General features: G+C 44.2%; 3 protein-coding genes across 4 annotated transcripts in view; 2 read left to right on the forward strand and 1 right to left on the reverse strand.

The window, feature by feature from the left end:
• LOC118373309 (arf-GAP with SH3 domain, ANK repeat and PH domain-containing protein 1) overlaps positions 1-14,653 on the forward strand; it is a 70,131-nt gene extending 55,478 nt beyond the window's left edge. Inside the window, 11 exon segments of the mRNA XM_052505466.1 lie at positions 368-483; positions 767-834; positions 1,401-1,508; positions 2,907-3,138; positions 6,192-6,329; positions 9,585-9,663; positions 9,786-9,850; positions 9,975-10,113; positions 10,115-10,472; positions 10,726-10,848; positions 13,316-14,653. Of these exon segments, the coding sequence (XP_052361426.1) occupies positions 368-483; positions 767-834; positions 1,401-1,508; positions 2,907-3,138; positions 6,192-6,329; positions 9,585-9,663; positions 9,786-9,850; positions 9,975-10,113; positions 10,115-10,472; positions 10,726-10,848; positions 13,316-13,390 (1,501 nt within the window). The 3' untranslated portion in view covers positions 13,391-14,653.
• An 856-nt stretch (positions 14,654-15,509) lies between these two features.
• Positions 15,510-18,146, reverse strand: eef1a1l3 (eukaryotic translation elongation factor 1 alpha 1, like 3). The gene is made up of 7 exons (XM_035759431.2): positions 17,770-18,146; positions 17,509-17,688; positions 17,106-17,402; positions 16,871-17,021; positions 16,537-16,793; positions 16,108-16,342; positions 15,510-15,859 (listed from the first exon to the last, which is right to left on the reverse strand). The coding sequence occupies exons 1-7, from the start codon at positions 17,911-17,913 to the stop codon at positions 15,747-15,749; spliced, it is 1,377 nt and encodes a 458-aa protein (XP_035615324.1). The 5' UTR covers positions 17,914-18,146; the 3' UTR covers positions 15,510-15,746.
• A 577-nt stretch (positions 18,147-18,723) lies between these two features.
• Positions 18,724-19,449, forward strand: part of fam49bb (family with sequence similarity 49 member Bb) — a 40,848-nt gene continuing 40,122 nt past the window's right edge. The window contains exon 1 of one of the 2 annotated variants that reach the window (XM_035759441.2): positions 18,724-18,884. The gene's annotated coding sequence lies outside the window, so the exon portion shown is untranslated. The remainder of the gene's footprint in view (positions 18,885-19,449) is intronic. The other variant, XM_035759446.2, reaches the window with a different exon arrangement.

Below are 19,449 nucleotides of genomic sequence, written 5' to 3' on the forward strand. Positions count from 1 at the left end.
GCCCGTTCAAAGGCACTTAAATCGTGTGTCTTGCCCGTTCACCCTCTGAATGGCGCATGTACACAATCCATGTCTCGATTCGATTGTCGGAAGGCTTAATGACCTGGTCAGTCTGTCATGGAAAGAGCAGGCGTTTCTAATGTTTTGCACTCTGTTTATATTTTGTCAGCCGTAGTGACAAATAGGTATTTTAAAGGTCAGTTTGTCTCTTAAAGCAGTATGTATGATCAAAGCGTGAACGGCAGTGTGACAACTTTACCTCTGTGCAAAATGGCGTCCGGGGTGTGACCCGTGACATGACCGTGTGCGTGTGTGTGTGTGTGTGTGTGTGTGTGCGCGCGTGTGTGTGTGTGTGTGTGTGTCACAGTGGGAACCTGGACAAGCAGACAGAGTGGGGAAACACTGCCCTGCACTACTGCTGCATGTACGAGAAACACGAATGCCTCAAACTACTGCTGAGGGGCAAACCAGCCACTGACATCAGTGAGTAACACACATACACACACTCATATGTAAATGTATTCCGACTTGGTTATGTTAACATGCCTGTTCTGTTTTTGGCGAATCAGAATTGTATTTTATACCACAGGAGGTTGGGGGAGGACAGGCTCGTGGTAACGGCTGTAATGGCACATGGCTTCCATGTGTGTGATGCCATTCCAGCCATTATCGTGAGCCGTCCTCCCCTCGGCAGCCTCCACTGGTTTTGTACACGTGGACGGAATATATGCATCTAGCGTAACCAATATCATGCCTGTTCTTTTAGCCAATCAGAATGGTGAGACGGCGCTGGATATTGCCAGGCGTATGAAGAACAGTCAGTGTGAGGAGGCAGTAAGTATCCCACTGTGAACACGAGCCACCATTATGTTTGACTGTTGATGACATGAATCGATAGCCGTACTTAGAGACGCAATCGTGTTCTTTGTCGAAGTAGCATCCACTCCTCATCTGATGATGTAGCAGCACGGTAGATAGTATAGATCGAAGGGACTTGTTGACCGGCACATCTTTGGACACTAGAGGGCCGCAGCCAAAGACCTACCCAGGCTTCAGAGAGGAGGCCGTTGCTGATGTACGGTTACCATTTGCACACAGAAAACTTAAGTTGGTGCTTTTACCATCAGTGATATTATGTCATGTTTTGAACATCAAATTTAAGGGGATGTTGGAGGTATTCATTGTTGGTTATTGATAGAGTTCCCTTTGACTGACATACGGGCTATAATTACATTTAGGTCATTTAACAGACGCTCACAGCAGTGAGTTCATACTGGTCCCCCGTGGGAATCGAACCCACAGCCCGGGCGTAGGAAGCGCCATGCACTACCAACGGAGCCACTCGGGACCACTGTTCACTGTGTGTTCATTTGTATGTCCTCTGTATTTCCTGGTTCCAGCTGGTGCAGGCGGCAGCGGGGAAGTATTACCCACATGTCCACGTGGAGTATGAGTGGAGCCTGAGGCTGGAGGAGCTGGACGAGAGCGATGATGATCTCGATGACAAGGTCAGACTGGGACTGCAGGTTCACACATCTGGACAGAGCACACAACTTGAAATCCATGTGCAAATACTCTATATATATATATATATATATACAAAAGTATGTGGACAATTTGTGAATTCGGCTATTTCAGCCACACCCGTTGCTGACAGGTGTATACAATCGAACACGCAGCTCTGCAATCACCATAGACTAACATTGGCAGTAGAATGGCCTTATTGAAGAGCTCAGTGACTTTCAACGTGGCACCGTCATAGGATGCCACCTTTCCAACAAGTCAGTTTGTGAAATTTCTGCCCTACTAGAGCTGCCCCGGTCAACTGTAAGTGCTGTTATTGTAAAGTGGAAGCATCTAGAAGCAACAACGGTTCAGCCACGAAGTGATAGGCCACACAAGCTCACAGAACAGGACCGTCAAGTGCTGAAGCGTGTAGCGTGTAAAAATCGTCTGTCCTCGCTTGCAACACTCACCACCGTGTTCCAAAATGCCTCCAAAAGCAACGTCAGCACAACAACTGTTCGTTGGGAGTTTCATGAAATCGGTTTCCATGGCAGAGCAGCCGCATACAAGCCTCAGATCACCATGCGCAGTGCCAAGTGTCGGCTGGAGTGGACTCTTGAGCAGTGGAAACGCGTTCTCTGGAGTGATGAATCACCATTCACCATTTGGCAGTCTGACGGACAAATCTGGGTTTGGCGGATGCCAGGAGAACGCTTACTCCGCAATGCATAGTGTCAACTGTCAAGTTTGGTGGAGGAGGAATAATGGTCTGGGGCTGTTTTTCTTGGTTTGGTCTAGGCCCCTTAGTTCCATATAAGGGAAATGTTAACACTACATGATAAAATGACATTCTAGACGATCCAGCGCTTCCAACTTTGTGGCAACAGTTTGGGGAAGGCCCTTTCCTGTTTCAGCATGACAATGCCCTCGTGCACAAAGCGAGGTCCATACAGAAATTCTTTGTCAAGATCGGTGTGGAAGAACTTGACTGGCCTGCAGAGAGCTCTGATCTCAACCGCATCAAACATCTTTGGGATGAATTGGAACACCGACTGCGAACCAGGCCTAATCACCCAACATCAGTGCCTGACCTGACTAATGCTCTTGTGTCTGAATTGAAGCAAGTCCCCGCAGCAATGTTCCAACATCTAGTGGAAAGCCTTCCCAGAAGAGTGTAGGCTGTTATAGCAGCAAAGGGAGGACCAACTGCATATTAATGCCCATGATTTTGGAATGAGATGTTCGATGAGCAGGTGTCCACATACTTTTGGTCATGTAGTGTATTTGCACCCATCTCCCATTGACATCAATGCATGATCTAGGCCTACATGAAAGTCAAAGTTCCTAAGTTCACCCTCTTCCAATTTGACACTTGTCTCTCTCTCCCTCTCTGTCTGTAGCCTAGTCCCATAAAGAAGGACCGTTCCCCGCGGCCCCAGAGTTTCTGCCACTCGTCCAGCCTGTCTCCCCATGACAAGCTGTCTCTGCCGGGCTTCATCAGCCACCGGGACAAACAGCAGCGCATGTCTTACAGCGCCTTCACCAACCAGATGTACTCCGCCTCCACCGACCTCACTTCCTCTTCCCCCGTGGCAGACGCCCCCCCTCTACCCCCCAGGAACCAGGGCAAAGGTGAGACCTGGTTGTGATTGGCCAGGGCCCAGACTTTTATCAGTGTAGGATGAATTTGCCTCTAGACACTGATCTTGGTCCATTTTGTATTTTGCCCACTAATGGTTAAGGTGAGGATTGGGGAGGGGGAAGCTGATCCTAGATCTCTATCTAAGGGAAAATTCTACCTGAAATGTAAATGGCCTAAAGATTATGTGGCCAGTTGTGGAATGTACATAGGATACATAGCAGTGTTGTCTGGTTGGCCAGAATTTACATGTATGGAGGAATTTACATGATCTTTTATCTCTAACACTGGAACTCAGGAAGAACCCAGTAATAACGTTGACTGTTTTTCTCTGTTACAAAACATTGTAATCATAATGCTAGTTAACCAATTTACTGATAGTATTTTCCTCTCTCATTCTCAACCTTACACACACACACACACACCCTTGAGAGGAATTTATCAATAAGTCGATCAGAAGGCGGGTCGCGGCTGTTATAAAGACTGCTTACACAAGGAAGGCACCTCCAGCAAAAGGATGGCTTAAGGGCTGCTGGCATGATGTAGTGTAAGAGAGAGTGGAGAGAAACACTAAAGTGATAATGCCCGAGAAGCCGGTTTTTGGAGGATATATTGGCACGGGTGTTGTTAGGTCCTAGACACAAATCTAGGGTTGCTACCCAAGCTGGCTGGTCGGTCGCTCTATCGGTTCGGTTGCCAGAGACGCGACACAGTCGTTTGTTCTAAATGTTCCATTGCCATGCTGGCTGGCAACATTCTTATTCCTTTTTGCTAGCTAGCTGACTTACAGTCACCTCACAAAGTGCAGCCAGAATAACAGCCAGAATAACAGCAAAGTAGCTGCATTTCCATTTGTTTAAGCTGTTTACTAGTGACATTTATTTGGATACATCCATAACAATGAGCTAATGAGGTGTGATTTAGCCTGGCATAGAAAATGTGCTCTCTCGTCAGGACACTGTTGTTCAGAGGAGCTAGCCAACAACACAGCTAACACAGTCACTTCAAACTGAAGCTGGAAAGACTGCAAACTGGCTGCATTTCTTTGTATATATCCATGATTTCGACTGGCTGAGAAACGCTGCCTGCCTGTCTGTCTCGTCCCGACTCCCGAGACATTCATTATTATGGGACAGTTGGAGATTGAATTTGAACATTGAAACAATGTTGCAAATGTAAATTGCTTGGCTGGGCTGAAGAGACAGTGGATTGCGCAGTCTGATGGAACAGAGTAAATAGGCATTTTAACCCAATTTGTAAGTCGCTCTGGATAAGAGCGTCTGCTAAATGACTTAAATGTAAATGTAAATGTTAACGTCATAGATTTAGCCTGTGGTAACTTGTGGAATAGATACCGGCTGGAATGCGGTTTTAACCAATCAGCATTCAGGATTAGACCCACCCATTGTATAAAGCAAGATAGATAATACACCAGGCTGATAATGTTAACACTTGGTTATGGAAATCCAGCGCTGTGTCCCAAATAGCACCCAATTCCCTACATAGTGCAATAGTTCGCTATGGGCCCTGGTCAGAAGTAGTACACTATATAGGGGAAAAGGTGCCATTTGGGACTCAGCCAGCGACATTTCCTGATCAGCAACACTATCTGACAGTACAAACACACTCCAAGGGGCGAGCGGCACGGTCAGCACAATTATAATGAACCATAACATCCCTCCCGAAGACAGGATTTAGAACACAAACACTCACACCCCAGGTTGCTATTCCCTATCCTTGTTACAATACAGTGGGCTACATTGTTGACGCCAATACACTGTTGAGCGGAATGAAGAGAAACGGCGGTTTCTCTTTACACACAAGAGATGGACAGTTCTCTTTTTCAGTGGGCGTCGGACAGACTTGTTTTCCCCTCAGGCGCTTTGATGTCTTTTCTCCTCTTTTTCTTTGCTTGTCACTAATAAGATTTCATCAGGGGGTTTATAGAGGTGTGCGTCTCAAATGGCGCCCTATTCCCTATATAAGTGCACTACTTTTGATCTGGGACTGCATAGGGCTCTGGTCAAAAGTAGTGCACTACATAGGGAATAGGATGTCATTTTCAAATGCAACCAGTGTGTGGGAGAAGCTCACATACGTTCTCTCCCACACTCTTCATCTCTCTCTCTTCATCCCTCTCTCTCTCTCTCTCTCTCTTTTTTTTCTCCTTTCTTTCTCTTTCAGCGCCGCACTTGGCATTCCTCGGCTCTCACTCGCACTACGCCACTCTGGCCGGCACTCGACCATACATCAGTGAATATCCTGTTTTTACATTTTGTCCTGCTGTGCCCGCCCGTATACTTCTGCTGCCCAGTGGCACTGGTAGCGCTTTACTTCCCAGGACAAATATGGGTGGTGGCGTCTTAAACTTTGAACAATGGCACTATAAAAGTGTGGTTAATTATAATTTTTCTTACACTCAGTTTTATCACGTTTTGTGACATGTCGCCACCCCTGAGCTGCAAAGTGCTATCGTACCTTATGTAGGCCGTGTGTCCCAAATGACACTCTATTCCCTATATAGTGCCCTATGGGGTCTACAGTAGTGCACTATATACAATATAGGGTGCCATTTTTGGATGCAACCTGACTCTCCTCTCTAACTGGCTGAGTTCTCTATTAGCCACAATCTTCTAGTGTCTGTTTCTAGGCTTACACGCAGCTGGGAATGGGACTAGCTGCTTTGGGGTAACTTTACTGTCGGTCCAGAAGTCTCAGGAGCGTGTACACCCACTCCAAAATACACAAAAACAAAACAACACCTACACAATACACACACATTGTTCTTTGTCCGTCTTCTCTGTATTCCTATCTGGGGGCATTACTCTGTTCACCGGGATGTTGTGTTTTACCTATATTGATGTTGTGTTAACGTATCTCCCCCACGTTGGCCAACAATTGTGTTAAACCCAGTCCCGATGGCAAGAAACCTTCCTCTCATCTACCCTCTCCTCTCAAGCCCCTCCCCTTCCTCTTGGTATCCCAGGTGACAGAATGAATGACGCCTGTCCCTTCACTGCATGTTTGTATGTTGTCACTCCTCCAGCTCCTCCCTCCACCCTCACCCCCGGAGGCAGCTCCACCCTGTCCAAGAAGAGGCCTCCGCCCCCTCCCCCCGGGCACAAACGCACCCTGTCTGACCCACCCAGCCCGCTTTCCCACAGTAGAGGGGGCATTTACGTGGGTGAGTCCTCCCTCGGTGGGCAAGACCCAAGCAGACACATCTAAATACTGCTTGGTCGTCTTTATTAACGAAGGACATGATCCATAATAACATTAAAGTCTCTGTTCCTGGACAGTTGTAGTGTGCGCAGGCTTTTGTTCCAGCCCAGCACTAATAACACATGATTGAACTAAAGTCAATCTTAATGCTTACCCACACTGAGGCCCTACAGGACCAGAGTTACCCATCTCTGGCCTAGTATTGAGTGTGTTTCCAATCAGGTCTTCCCCATGACCATGAGTGTCAGTGCTGTTCATGAATGACTGACACATCCTGGTCCTTTTATGGTGTGATGGCAATGATACAGACACATCCTGGTCCTTTTATGGTGTGATGGCAATGACACAGACACATCCTGGCCATTTTGGAAGGTGATGGCAATCCTGTGTAAATGTATGTGTTAGTGTTGGATGTCAGATCGTTATTTTTGTCATCATTTTGTCTCATCTGTGATGTTTTTTGTATTGTGAGATAATGGCCTCAACAGCATTAGTATAGAAGAAAATGTAGATTATTAGCTGAATAAAGCTACACTGAACACAAATATAAACGCAATTTGTAAAGTGCTCGTGTTTCATGAGCTGAAATAAAAGATCCCAGAAATATTCCATATGTACAAAAAGCTTATTTCTCTCAAACTTTGTGCACAAATGTATTTAAATCCTATTTAGTGAGTATTTCTCCTTTGCCAAGATAATTCATCCACCTGACAGGTGTGGCATATCAATAAGCTGATTAAACAGCATGCTCATTACACAGGTGAACCTTGTGCTATAGAACACAATGCCACAGCTGTCTCTAGTTTTGAGGGAGCGTGCAATCGGCATGCTGACTGCAGGAATGTCCACCAGAGCTGTTGCCAGAGAATTTAATGTTAATTTCCCGACCATAAGCCGCCTCCAATGTCATTTTAGAGAATTTGTCAGTAAGTCCAACCGGTCTCACATCCGCAAACCAAATGTAACCATGCCAGCCAAAGACCTTCAACTGCGGAATTGTCTGAGACAAGCCATCCGGACAGCTGATGAAACTGTGAGTTTGCACAACCATAGAATTTCTGCACAAACTGTCAGAAACCGTCTCAGGGAAGTTCATCTGCGTGCTCGTCTTTACCAGGGTCTTGACCTGACTGCAGGTTTCAACTCGACGAGTGGTTTGCTGATGTCAACGTTTTGAACAGAGTGCCCAATCGTGCCAGTGGGGTATGGGCAGGCATAAGCTACGGGCAACACAATTGCATTTTATAAATGGCAATTTGAATGCACAGAGATACCGTGACGAGATCCTGAGGCCCGTTGTCGTGACATTCATCCACCTCCATCATGTTTCAGCATGATAATGCACGGCCCCATGTCATAAGGATCTGTATACAATTCATGCAACCTGAAAATGTCCCAGTTCTTCCATGGCCTGCATACTCACCAGACATGTCACCCATAGAGCATGTTTGGGATGCTCTGGATCGACTTGTACGACAGCGTGTTCCAGTTCACTCCAATATCCAGCAACTTCACACAGCCATTGAAGACTGGGACAACATTCCACAGGCCACAATCAACAGCCTAATCAACTCTATGCAAAGGAGATGTGTCGCTCTGCATGAGGCAAATGATGGTCACACCAGATACTGACTAGTTTTCTGATCCATAGTTTTTTTTTAGGGTACAATACATGACCAAAAGTATGTGGACACCTGCTCGTCGAACATCTCATTCCAAAATCATGGACATTAATTATATGGAGTTGGTCCCCCCTTTGCTGCCCAAACAGCCTCCACTCTTCTGGGTAGGCTTTCCACTACATGTTGGAACATTGCTGCAGGGACTTGCTTCCATTCAGCCACGAGCATTTGTGAGGTCGGCCACTGATGTTGGGCGATTAGGCCTGGTTCGCAGTCGATGTTCCAACTCATCCCAAAGATGTTCGATGGAGTTGAGGTCAGGGCTCTGTGCAGGCCAGTCAAGTTCTTCCATAACGATCTCGACAAACCATTTCTGTATGGACCTCGCTTTGCGTACGGAGGCATTTTCATACTGAAACAGGAAATGGCCTTCACAAAGTTGGAAGCACAGAATCATCTAGAATGCTATTTGTATGCTGTAGCGTTAACATTTCCCTTCACTGGAGCTAATGGGCCTAGCCGGTACCATGAAAAACAGACCCAGACCATTATTCCTCCTCCTCCCAACTTTACAGTTGGTACTATGCATTGGGGCAGGTAGTGTTCTCCTGGCATCCGCCAAATCCAGATTCGTCCGTCCACTGCTCCAGGGTCCAATGACGGCGAGCTTAACACCACTCCACCAGACGCTTGGCAATGCGCATGGTGATGTTAGGCTTGTGTGCGGCTGCTCGGCCATGAAAACCCATTTCATGAAGATACAGACGAACAGTTCTTGTGCTGACATTGCTTCCTGAGCAACGTTCAACGGTCCCTGTGAGCTTGTGTGGCCTACTACTTTGTGGCTGAGACATTGTTGTTCCTAGACGTTTCCACTTCACAATAACAACACTTGACCAGGGCAGCTCTAGCAGGGCAGAAATTTCACGAACTGACTTGTTGGAAAGGTGGCCTCCTATGACGGTGCCACGTTGAAAGTCACTGAGCTCTTCAGTAAGGCCAATCTACTGCCAATGTTAGGCTATGGAGATTGCATGTCTGTGTGCTCGATTTTGTACACTTGTCGGCAACGGCTGTGGCTGAAATAGCCGAATCCACTCATTTGAAGGGGTGTCCACATACTTTGTGTATATAGTGTATCTGCATTCCCAGTCATGCGAAATCCATAGATTAGGGTCTAATGAATTTATCTCAATTGACAGATTTTCTTATATGAACTGTAACTCAGTAAAATCTTTGAAATTGTTGCATGTTGCGTTTATATTTTTGTTCAGTGTTGATCCCCATCGTACAGCTACCTCAGAGGGTCCATAATAGTAGCTAATGGAAAGCTCAGCCTGACATCTCCTTCCCTTAGACTTTTCTACTATAATGTTTGGGTACAGCAATATATTTGTATACCAGTTACAGTATATGTATAAATGGACTACATAATAATAATCATTAATTATAATAATTTAATCAGGAGAATTAAATCAAAATCAAAGATGTGCCTATTTAGGTGACCATTTTGGGCTGTGGGGTAATATGGGGATGAATATTATATACACTGAGTAGCATGTATCCATATCTCACAAACCATCTCGACATTTCAGGAAGTGACTCCATCCCTCCACCTGCGAACAAGATGTCACCGTTATCCAACAAGTTTGAGGGCATTCCACAGCAGCAAAGGTACATAGGCATCCATTTTGAATGCAGGCATTTAGAATATTTTCCAGAATATTGTTTACGTATGATAGAGTTCTGATCTTTTTATAATTTTTCATTAACTTCCTATAACCATCTGTTTTCAGCACTACTTCTAGCAACACAAAGTCTACACTTGGTCCAAGGGTTCTACCCAAACTACCTCAGAAAGGTACGTTGTATTGGATTAGCAATGCCTATAACTGTAGGTGAGATCACCTTATTTTCAGTATACTGCCCAGCATTAGAGTCAACATGTGTTTAATATAGTACCTGCATCCTGGTTCTTCTCTTAGTGGCACTGCGTAAAATCGACACCATACACCCATCTATGGACAAACCCGGTCTGCCTCCGGAGGTGCTCCAGAAATCCCCTCCAGGACCTGAATGCCTAACAAAAGCCATTCTGCCCGACAAGCCCCAACTAGGGGACCTCCCCCAAACCCCAGCCCTCTGAGCTGCCCCCTAAACCTGGAGAACTGCCACCCAAGCCCCAGCTCTCCGACCTCCCCCCCAAACCGCAGCTAGGGGACCTACCACCTAAACCCCTGCTCAAAGACCTACCCCCGAAACCTCAGCTCTCCCAAGACGGCCATCCGAAACCGGGGGTAGCAGATCTGCCCAGTCCAAGACCACCCCCTGGAGAGCCTGCGCCGAAGCCCCACCCCCCGGAGTCAGCGGCGGCCAATCAGCAGGCAGAGACTGAGAGTCCATCTTCCCAGGGCAGCGAGGACACCAATGGGAGCCCGGCGTGTGCTCCAGACACACCAGTGCCCTTGCCCAGGAAGAATACGGTAAAGTTCACTTAAGGACACCGCAGAAATCAGAGAGCTTTAATGGTATCATTGAGTAATATCTGGGTAGTTCTGCAAATGGGTCCCACTGGTTGGTTGGGCCAGTTCCTCTTGGGTTGAAGCCACAGATAGGGTTGTAGTGGAATTGTTAATAGGTGGGTCAAAACACAGAAACTTTTGGCAACCAGACCATTCCACATACTATTTACTTGTCCCTGGTGACATTTCTGGTAATGTTCATATGTGTGTTTAGGGGAAGACCAAATCTCGGCGGGTAAAGACCATCTATGACTGCCAAGCCGACAATGATGACGAGCTGACATTTGTGGAGGGAGAGGTGATCATAGTGACGGGAGAGGAGGACGGGGAGTGGTGGGTAAGTAACTTCCCCCTAACAGGCTCACTGATGTTACCCAAACACTATTAGATTAGAGTAGAAGTTTAACAGTCACATGTACAGGGTTGCAGGGTACAGTGAAAATCTTAAACTCCAATCTCCAACAATGCAAGTCAAAGTCAAATAAAAACAATCAACAATCCCCAAATACAGGTGTGCCAAGCTTGTTGCATTATACCCAAGAAGACTCAATGCTGTAATTGCTGCCAAAGGTGCTTGAACTAGAGTAAAGGGTCTGAATACCTATATAAATGTAATATTTCCATTTTTTTTTTTAAATACTTTTGCAAAAATGTCGAACAAACGGTTTTTGCTTTGTCATTATGGGGTATTGTGTGTAGAATGATGAGGGGGGAAAACTATGTAATACATGTTAGAATAAGGCTGTAATGTAACAAAATGTGGAGAAAGTCAAGGGGTCTGAATACTTTCCGAATGCACTGTATATTAGAAGCTATAGAAATGTATTTATTAATGTCTACATTTGTTTTTGCTACGTTTATTCTATTTCAAGCACCTTATTGCATATGTTTTATTATATTATGTATTAAAATAAAGGAAATTTGTATTTGAAAAAATCCGTATATGTGTGTGTGTGTGTGTGTGTGTGTGTGTGTGTGTGTGTGTGTGTGTGTGTGTGTGTGTGTGTGTGTGTGTGTGTGTGTGTGTGTGTGTGTGTGTGTGTGTGTGTGTATACAGTACCAATCAAAAGTTTGGACACATCTACTCATTCAAGGGTTTTTCTTTATTTTTACTACTTTCTACATTGTAGAATAATAGTGAAGACATCAAAACTATGAAATAACACATATAAAATCATGTAGTAACCAAAAAATGTAAAATAAATTATAGTTGAGATTTTTGGTTCTTCAAAGTAGCCACCCTTTGCCTTGATTACAGCTTTGAACACTCTTGGCATTCTCTCAACCAGCTTCACCTGGAATGCTTTTCCAACAGTCTTGAAGGAGTTCACACATGCTGAGCACTTGTTGGCTGCATTTCCTTCACTCTGCTGTCAAACTCATCCCAAACCATCTCAATTGGGTTGAGGTCGGGTGATTGTAGAGGCCAGGTCATCCGATGCAGCATTCCAGATGGGATGGCGTATTGCTGCAGAATTCTGTGGTAGCCGTGCTGATTAAGTGTGCCTTGAATTCTAAATAAAAAACTGACAGTGTCACCAGCAAAGCACCCCCACACCGTCACACCTCCTCATCCATGCTTCATAGTGGGAACCACACATGCGGAGACCATCCGTTCACCTACTCTGCGTCTCACAAAGACACGCCGATTGGAACCAAAAATCTTCAGATTTCCACCAGTCTAGTGTCCATTGTTTGTGTTTCTTGGCCCAAGCAAGTCTCTTCTTCTTATAAATATCCTTTAGTAGTAGTTTCTATGCAGCAATTCGACCATGAAGGCCGGATTCACGCAGTCTCCTCATAACAGTTGATGTTGAGATGTGTCTGTTACTTGAACTCTGTGAAGCATTTACTTGCTGATTTCTGAGGCTGGTAACGCTAATGAACTTATCCTCTGCAGCAGAGCTAACTCTGGGTCTTCCTTTCCTGGGGCGGTCTTCATGAGAGCCAGTTTCATTATAGCGCTTGAATGGTTTTTGCAACTGCACTTGAAGAAACTTTCAAAGTTCTTGATATGTTCCGTATTGACTGACCTTTATGTCTTAAAGTAATGGACTGTCGTTTCTCTTTGCTTATTTGAGCTGTTCTTGCCATAATATGGACTTGGTCTTTTTACCAAATAGGACTATCTTCTGTATGCCACCCCTACCTTGTCACAACACAACTGATTTGGCTCAAATGCATTAAGAAGGAAAGAAATTCCACAAATTCACTTTTAACAAGGCACACCTGTTAACTGAAATGCATTCCAGGTGACTACCCCATGAAGCTGGTTGAGAGAATACCAAGCGTGTGCAAAGCTGTCATCAAGGCAAAGGGTGGCTACTTTGAAGTATCTCAAATATAAAATATATTTTTATTTGTTAAACACTTTTTTTTGGTTACTACATGGTGTGTTATTTCATAGTGTTGATGTCTTCACTATTATTCTACAATGTAGAAAATAGTAAAAATAAAACCCTTGAATGAGTAGGTGTGTCAACGTTTGACTGGTACTGCATATATGTGTATATTATTATAAATATATATATACATACACACACATTAAAACACAAAAACACAGTCATGGGTTGAACAAGTTAAACATCACAAATCACCCAATGGTGGGGAAGTGCCAAGATGGAGGCGCAGTCTCCTGTAAGTCATCTAGTGTGTATATAAATCATTGGGTGTTACCTTAAACTAGTTTCAACTTTACCGTACTCACACTGCCAAACAGACCTAATAGCTGGCTAAACATTGAAAAAGAACACCTGTGCAGTGCAGTTCTCCTCAACTCACACATTCTCTCTGTTTCCTTTCAGATCGGACACATTGAAGGGCACCCGGAGAGGAAAGGTGTGTTCCCAATGTCCTTTGTCCACATCCTGAGTGACTGACAGCCAGACGAGGCTTGCACTAACCCCGCCGCCCTAACCCCTAGAAGTACCCCTGTACTGTAAATAGCTACTGTAACAACCTGACGTGAAACCAGTGTTCTAAAGAGAAAAAAAAACGCAATGAAGAAACCCAAGTAGGCTCAACTAGCCACTGGATGCTGAGCACATCCATTTTGTAAATACAAATGTGTGTATTTTTCCTCTTACCAGTATTATCTTAATCTTAGAGCACGACCTATGGCTGCCGTAGCCACTCTTACCCTAAAGTGTATGTTTATGCTGTTACTGTGTATATATGTATGTAAATATATTTGTGTGTGTGTGTGTGTGTGTGTATATACATGTACAAGCATACATGCGTTCTCTGCTTGCCAGATAATAACCAATTATCAGGGCAGCCGTGTTTGCATTTTATCTGTAATCATTTTACTAGTCATCCCTGATATCATTGCTTGCATTTCTGGAGAAGGCCAAATATGAAGGAATAGGAAAGAGATCATGTCACTAGTCTCTCACCGTTTCCTCATCCTACACCACATTAGACTGGAGATTCTCATGTCTCCAACTGAAACCTACCATGAAAACTGAGCTGAGGATTAAATATTTATTCATTCAATGTATCCCTTGTTCTTGCTCGCTTTTTGTGTACATGTATTCGGATAGTTTTACAGTATTGACACTTGCTGCTACTTTATGGTGGGATATCAGAAACCCCCTGTGGAACCGCACAGGTCACCAGTAGTAGACTTAGCACCGTTTCACTCTGTCAAGTTATCTTCACGCTGTACTATGTGGAATTGAGCAGAGTGCTATTTAAAATGCCACTCAAATCAGGGTTTGAAGAACCACTTCTGAAAGCCACTAACACTCACAAGTACATATGGGAAGGTCAATGTCAGTAAGCAAGAATGTGAAAATTCTGATGGCCTGGAGAGATTTGAACTAATGGTCCAATGACATTTCAAACTTAATGTGGCGTCAATGATTTCCAGACGAGAGCTCCACTGTTAAGGATACAAACTAATATGTAGACAGTTTGTGGATATTTATTAAATCCAGCGAGGCAGTCAAGCAGAAATAGTTTGCCTGTCACAGGGTTTTCCTCAGAACACTGGGTACTTTTTTGGATGACAGGAAATTGCAAATAGTGAGCAGGATATGTACCCTTCACTCCCCATTGACTTCATCTCCTCTGGTTTCAACCCATGTAAAGGAATATCAACCCCAATCATTCCATTGTACTAATAAAAGTGTTGTAATGGATGACGTCTTTGCCTTTATTCTACTGAAAAATAAACGCACCATGTAAAGTGTTGGTCCCATGAGCTGAAATTAAAGATTCCGTTGATGTTCCATATGCACAAAAAGCTTCTCAAATTTTGTTCACATCCCTTAGTGAGCTTTTCTCCTTTGCCTAAATAATCCACCTCACAGTAGCTGACTCTGCATGATTAAAGGTGCACCTTGCATTGGGGAATGAAGGTCAATATATATATATATATATGAGTGCTCACAGATGTCTCAAGTTGAGACAGCATGCAATTGACATGCTGACTGTAGGAATGTCTACCAGAGCTGGTGTCAGCTGATTTAGACATGAACATTAAATCAACAGTCACCCCCCCCCCCCCATCCCCAAGTCCAAATCAAATGTTATTGGTCACATGGTTAGTTATTGCGAGTAGCAAAACGCTTGTAACCCGGCCTCAACCACATGGATGGCATTGCTGTGAACAGCATGCCCCATGGTGGCAGTGGGGTTATGGGCAGGAATAAGCGAGACAACTGCATTTCTCAATGTCAATATGAAGGCACTGTGATAAGCTCCCGAGGCCCATTTCAAATTATGCATCCAGATGCATGTCTATTCCTAGTAATGCAAAACCCATAGATTAGGCCTTAATTTCAATTGACAATCCTCATTTACCGTAACTCAGTAGAATCTTCAATTTGTTTGGGTTACATTTTGTTCAGTATGCCAATAGAATGAGTGTCAACCATGGTGCCTTAATTTTAACAAGGCTAAAATGTCTAGTAAAGAAACGTAGGTGGTTGCTGCTAAAGCCAAGGAATAGTCACTCGTTTACATTCACAGATGAACAGCACTTCAGTGAAAAAGTAATTTTGAAAGGACTTTTATTCGTCAGAAGCTTTTTGCACAACCTTTTACATTTGTCTAAGAAAGCCATTCAATTGTTTAAATTACTCCAGATGGTAGTACAAGCTAAGAAGCAGTTATTTTTTCTTCAAAAACATTGCAACACAAATTATATATATAAATGCAAATAATAGTCAACTTAAAGCTTTATCCTCAAGCTCTTTCATACCAGAACTGCTGGTAAAATAAAACAAATATTTATTTTGAGACTTGGCCTTTCTGTGCATGCTTCTTTGAGCCATGGTCCTTATCCACCGACTTAATGACTCCCACAGCAACAGTCTGTTTCAAGTCCCTCGCTGCAAACCGACCTGGAGATGGAACACATGGATAACAAATTACTTTTATTGTTAAAACCAAGTCAGCCATATTTTAGTTAAGGCACATCTGGTGAACAAGCAGTAATTTATCAAAAGACAGACATGATGCAGAATCAACATTTGGATTGGATAGAAAGCCATGCGCTAATAAAACATTACACTAGAAAATGTACCACTTAGTTCCAAATGTTCCATGCCCACTACCAGTGATGTTACCTAAAAATATTGAGAAAGTGTACCTAAAGGAGGGTAGGTGAAGAAACTCTCCACACAGAGGGGTCTGTTGGGGCTCATCTTGACAGTGGCAGCATCACCAGACTGCAGGGTCTGGGGAAAGTCCTCCAGCTTCTTCCCTGTGCGACGGTCAATCTTCTCCCTCAGCTCTGCAAAGCGGCAGGTCACATGAGTGGTATGGCAGTCTAGTACGGGAGAGTAGCCATTCTTGATTTTGCCAGGATGGTTTAGGATTATGAGCTGTGGGAAGACGCAAAGACTTCAGTTAAACAGTACTGGGCAACAGAACAGGTAGAGGGATCTGCACTAGTAGGGAACAGATTCACATCCTAAACCAGGGAAGATTTGTTTGACAAACCATCAGTACGTTAGACAATGGGACACTCGCCTTAAATACTGAATTGCCATTTTCAGATAGTGACATAAACCTGTACCTGTGCCACAAAGCTGTTAACATCAGAGGGAGGGTCATGCTGGGCGTTCCCCGCCACATCACCACGACGGAGGTTCTTTACAGACACGTTCTTGATGTTGAAGCCCACGTTGTGGCCAGGCCCAGCCACCTGCAGACCCTCGTGGTGCATCTCGATGGACTTGACCTCGGCAGTCAGCTTGGCGGGAGAGAACATCAGGGTCATGCCAGGCTTCAGGACCCCCGTCTCGATCTTCCCCACTGGAACTGTGCCCACTCCTGTAGAACAGGGAAAGAGTGACAATCCAACTACTCACAATTTGTGAAACATGTAGACCCCATGAGCCACCCCTCACCTCCAATCTTGTATACGTCCTGCAGGGGCAGCCTCAGAGGCTTGTTGGAAACACGCACTGGTGGATGGATGGAGTCCAGGACTTCAAGTAGAGTTCTCCCATTTGCATGCCCTTGCCCTCTCTTGACTTTAGAGCCTTTGAACCAGGACATCTACACAGCAGAAGAGGGTTCATGAGTCACAGGTGGATAAAAATTATACTTAAATGTGGATGAATGCAATTACAAACTACTCACTTTGTGAGATGGGGCAAGCATGTTCTCACCGGTCCAGCCAGAGATCGGAACAAAAGGCACAGCAGTGGGATCATAACCGATTTTTTTGAGGAAAGTGCTCACGCTTTGGACCACTTCACTAAAGCGCTTCTGGTTGTATGGTGGCTCAGTCACATCCATTTTGTTTACAGCGACAATGATTTGCTTGACACCAAGCGTGTAGGCGAGCAAGGCATGCTCCCTGGTCTGGCCATTCCTGGAGATACCAGCCTCAAACTCCCCTTTGGCCGCAGACACGACCAGGAGTGCAACATCAGCCTGAAATGAATGGTGAACAAAGGCTTAAGAACAGGTTACCACCAATTCACATTGGCCTAAAGTGTTCATAGCCCCCAAGCAGATACACTACAATGGGCAACGTCACCTGTGATGTCCCTGTGATCATGTTCTTGATGAAGTCACGATGGCCTGGAGCATCAATTATCGTGATAGTGTATTTGTGTGTGTTGAATTTCAACAATGAAATGTCAATGGTAATTCCCCGCTCTCTCTCAACTTGCAGTTTGTCTAACACCCAGGCATATTTGAAAGAGCTCTTGCCCATCTGTAGGATGAGACAATTTAAAATTAGCTACAGTTGTAGTTGCTTAATACATATAAAATGTTGCGCCAATTAGTTTCTTACCTGGGCTGCAGCCTTCTCAAACTTCTCGATTGTTCTTGGGTCGACACCACCGCATTTGTAGACCAGGTGACCAGTGGTGGTTGACTTTCCGCTATCAACATGGCCTATGATGACCACGTTTATGTGGGTTCTCTCCTTCACCATTTTCAACTAGCTTCTGCTAACAGATAAACTTCACCCAAAGAAGCCTCTAAGAGTATAGTGCTCGAATTTGAATGTAATAATTGTGTGCGTTACCCTAGTCTAAATACTTTCGTACTCGTCGTCGTAAAGGACTGCTATAAAATGTAGGTGGCATTTTATAGTCGGGGCTCCTCTAATGTTTTGATTGAAGTCAGGCGTGTGCATTCATTAATGCCGCCCATCTGTGCAGCCCATCAATCATCGTTTCCCTTTTCCCCCTGTTCTTGAAGTCGTCTAATCATATATCAGACGTGACTGGACAGGTGAACGCCAAGAAGCAAAGTTCTTGCTTAACGCTAACACAATCATGTTAGATCAGTATTTCAAAGAAGGGACAAATAAATTGTATTTTCAAAGTATTTCGAACGGTTTTCATAGTCTACTTTAGTTTTGAATATTATGTTCGTACTTTAATTGTATGAAAATGTAGGTCTAAATTAAACTGGGATTGCAATACATACTGGCTAAATGAACGTTTACTTTCCACTTTAGACTATAGCCTATGTATTATTTGCCAGGTGGTTATTGTTTCTTTCACGTTCAACTTGGCCTGATATGTGTTAGCATTTTGTAGGCAAACATTGCTGCGGGCTAATTCTTTTTTTTCTTGCGGATTAAGGTACACGTTAATGTAACACGAAATTGCATGACATGTGTCATGTTCACACTGTAAATAACATTTGAACTCGGCAACATAAATACAGTAATACTAATCTGGTTACTGTAGCCGAGACCCGTGGGTCCGTTGTGTTCGATTTGCATTCAATGCAACCTCTCGCGCGTTGTTGAGGTTGTAACCTGTCTGTTGCACAATGACGTTAGACCAACCCGGAAATAGCGGACAACTGAAGCGAATCGTTATTCTTTGAGCTGCTAGCGTGGTAGCTACCAGGTGGAGGACGACTGCCTTTTCTTGCACTTCGAGCATTACGGTAAAACACAATTAAGTAATGTTACTTGTAAATATGGTCTCCAACGTAATATTGCTTTGTTATTATTGATGTTTGGCTAAGTAAGTGTGCTGCTGTGAATAGGAGTATAGTATTCAACAGGAGGATCATTCATTGGGGTCTGTATACTGTAGGTGCTTTTTTAGCAACGAGGGTGTATTCACTAGCGTCGCTTTCAATTGTATTGGGTTGCACAAAAACAGTCCCTGAGAAGCAAGAAGTTAAATACAATTCCATTTCAATTTAATGGACCGGTGGCAAGGACGGTTGGTCATTATGACGGGGGAATTTGAGACCAAATATCTAAAGGATAGTATTATTAAACAAACTTTCCAAACGTGGGGCTGTTGTAGACACACTTCCTCTCTGCTTGTTTTATGTCAAAATAAAATTCCTGCACGTGCGCCATAATGTGGACAAAAAAATAACTTTTGGGGGTCTTTTATTTTGACATGAGGTAAGCAGAGATGAAGTGTGACTGTTTGGAAAGACTGTTTAATAATATGATATACGAGTTTATGACCTAGGTACCGATACCTGATAAGCA

Source organism: Oncorhynchus keta, chromosome 4 (genome assembly GCF_023373465.1).
Source record: "Oncorhynchus keta strain PuntledgeMale-10-30-2019 chromosome 4, Oket_V2, whole genome shotgun sequence".
In the NCBI taxonomy this organism is placed as follows: Eukaryota; Metazoa; Chordata; class Actinopteri; order Salmoniformes; family Salmonidae; genus Oncorhynchus; species Oncorhynchus keta.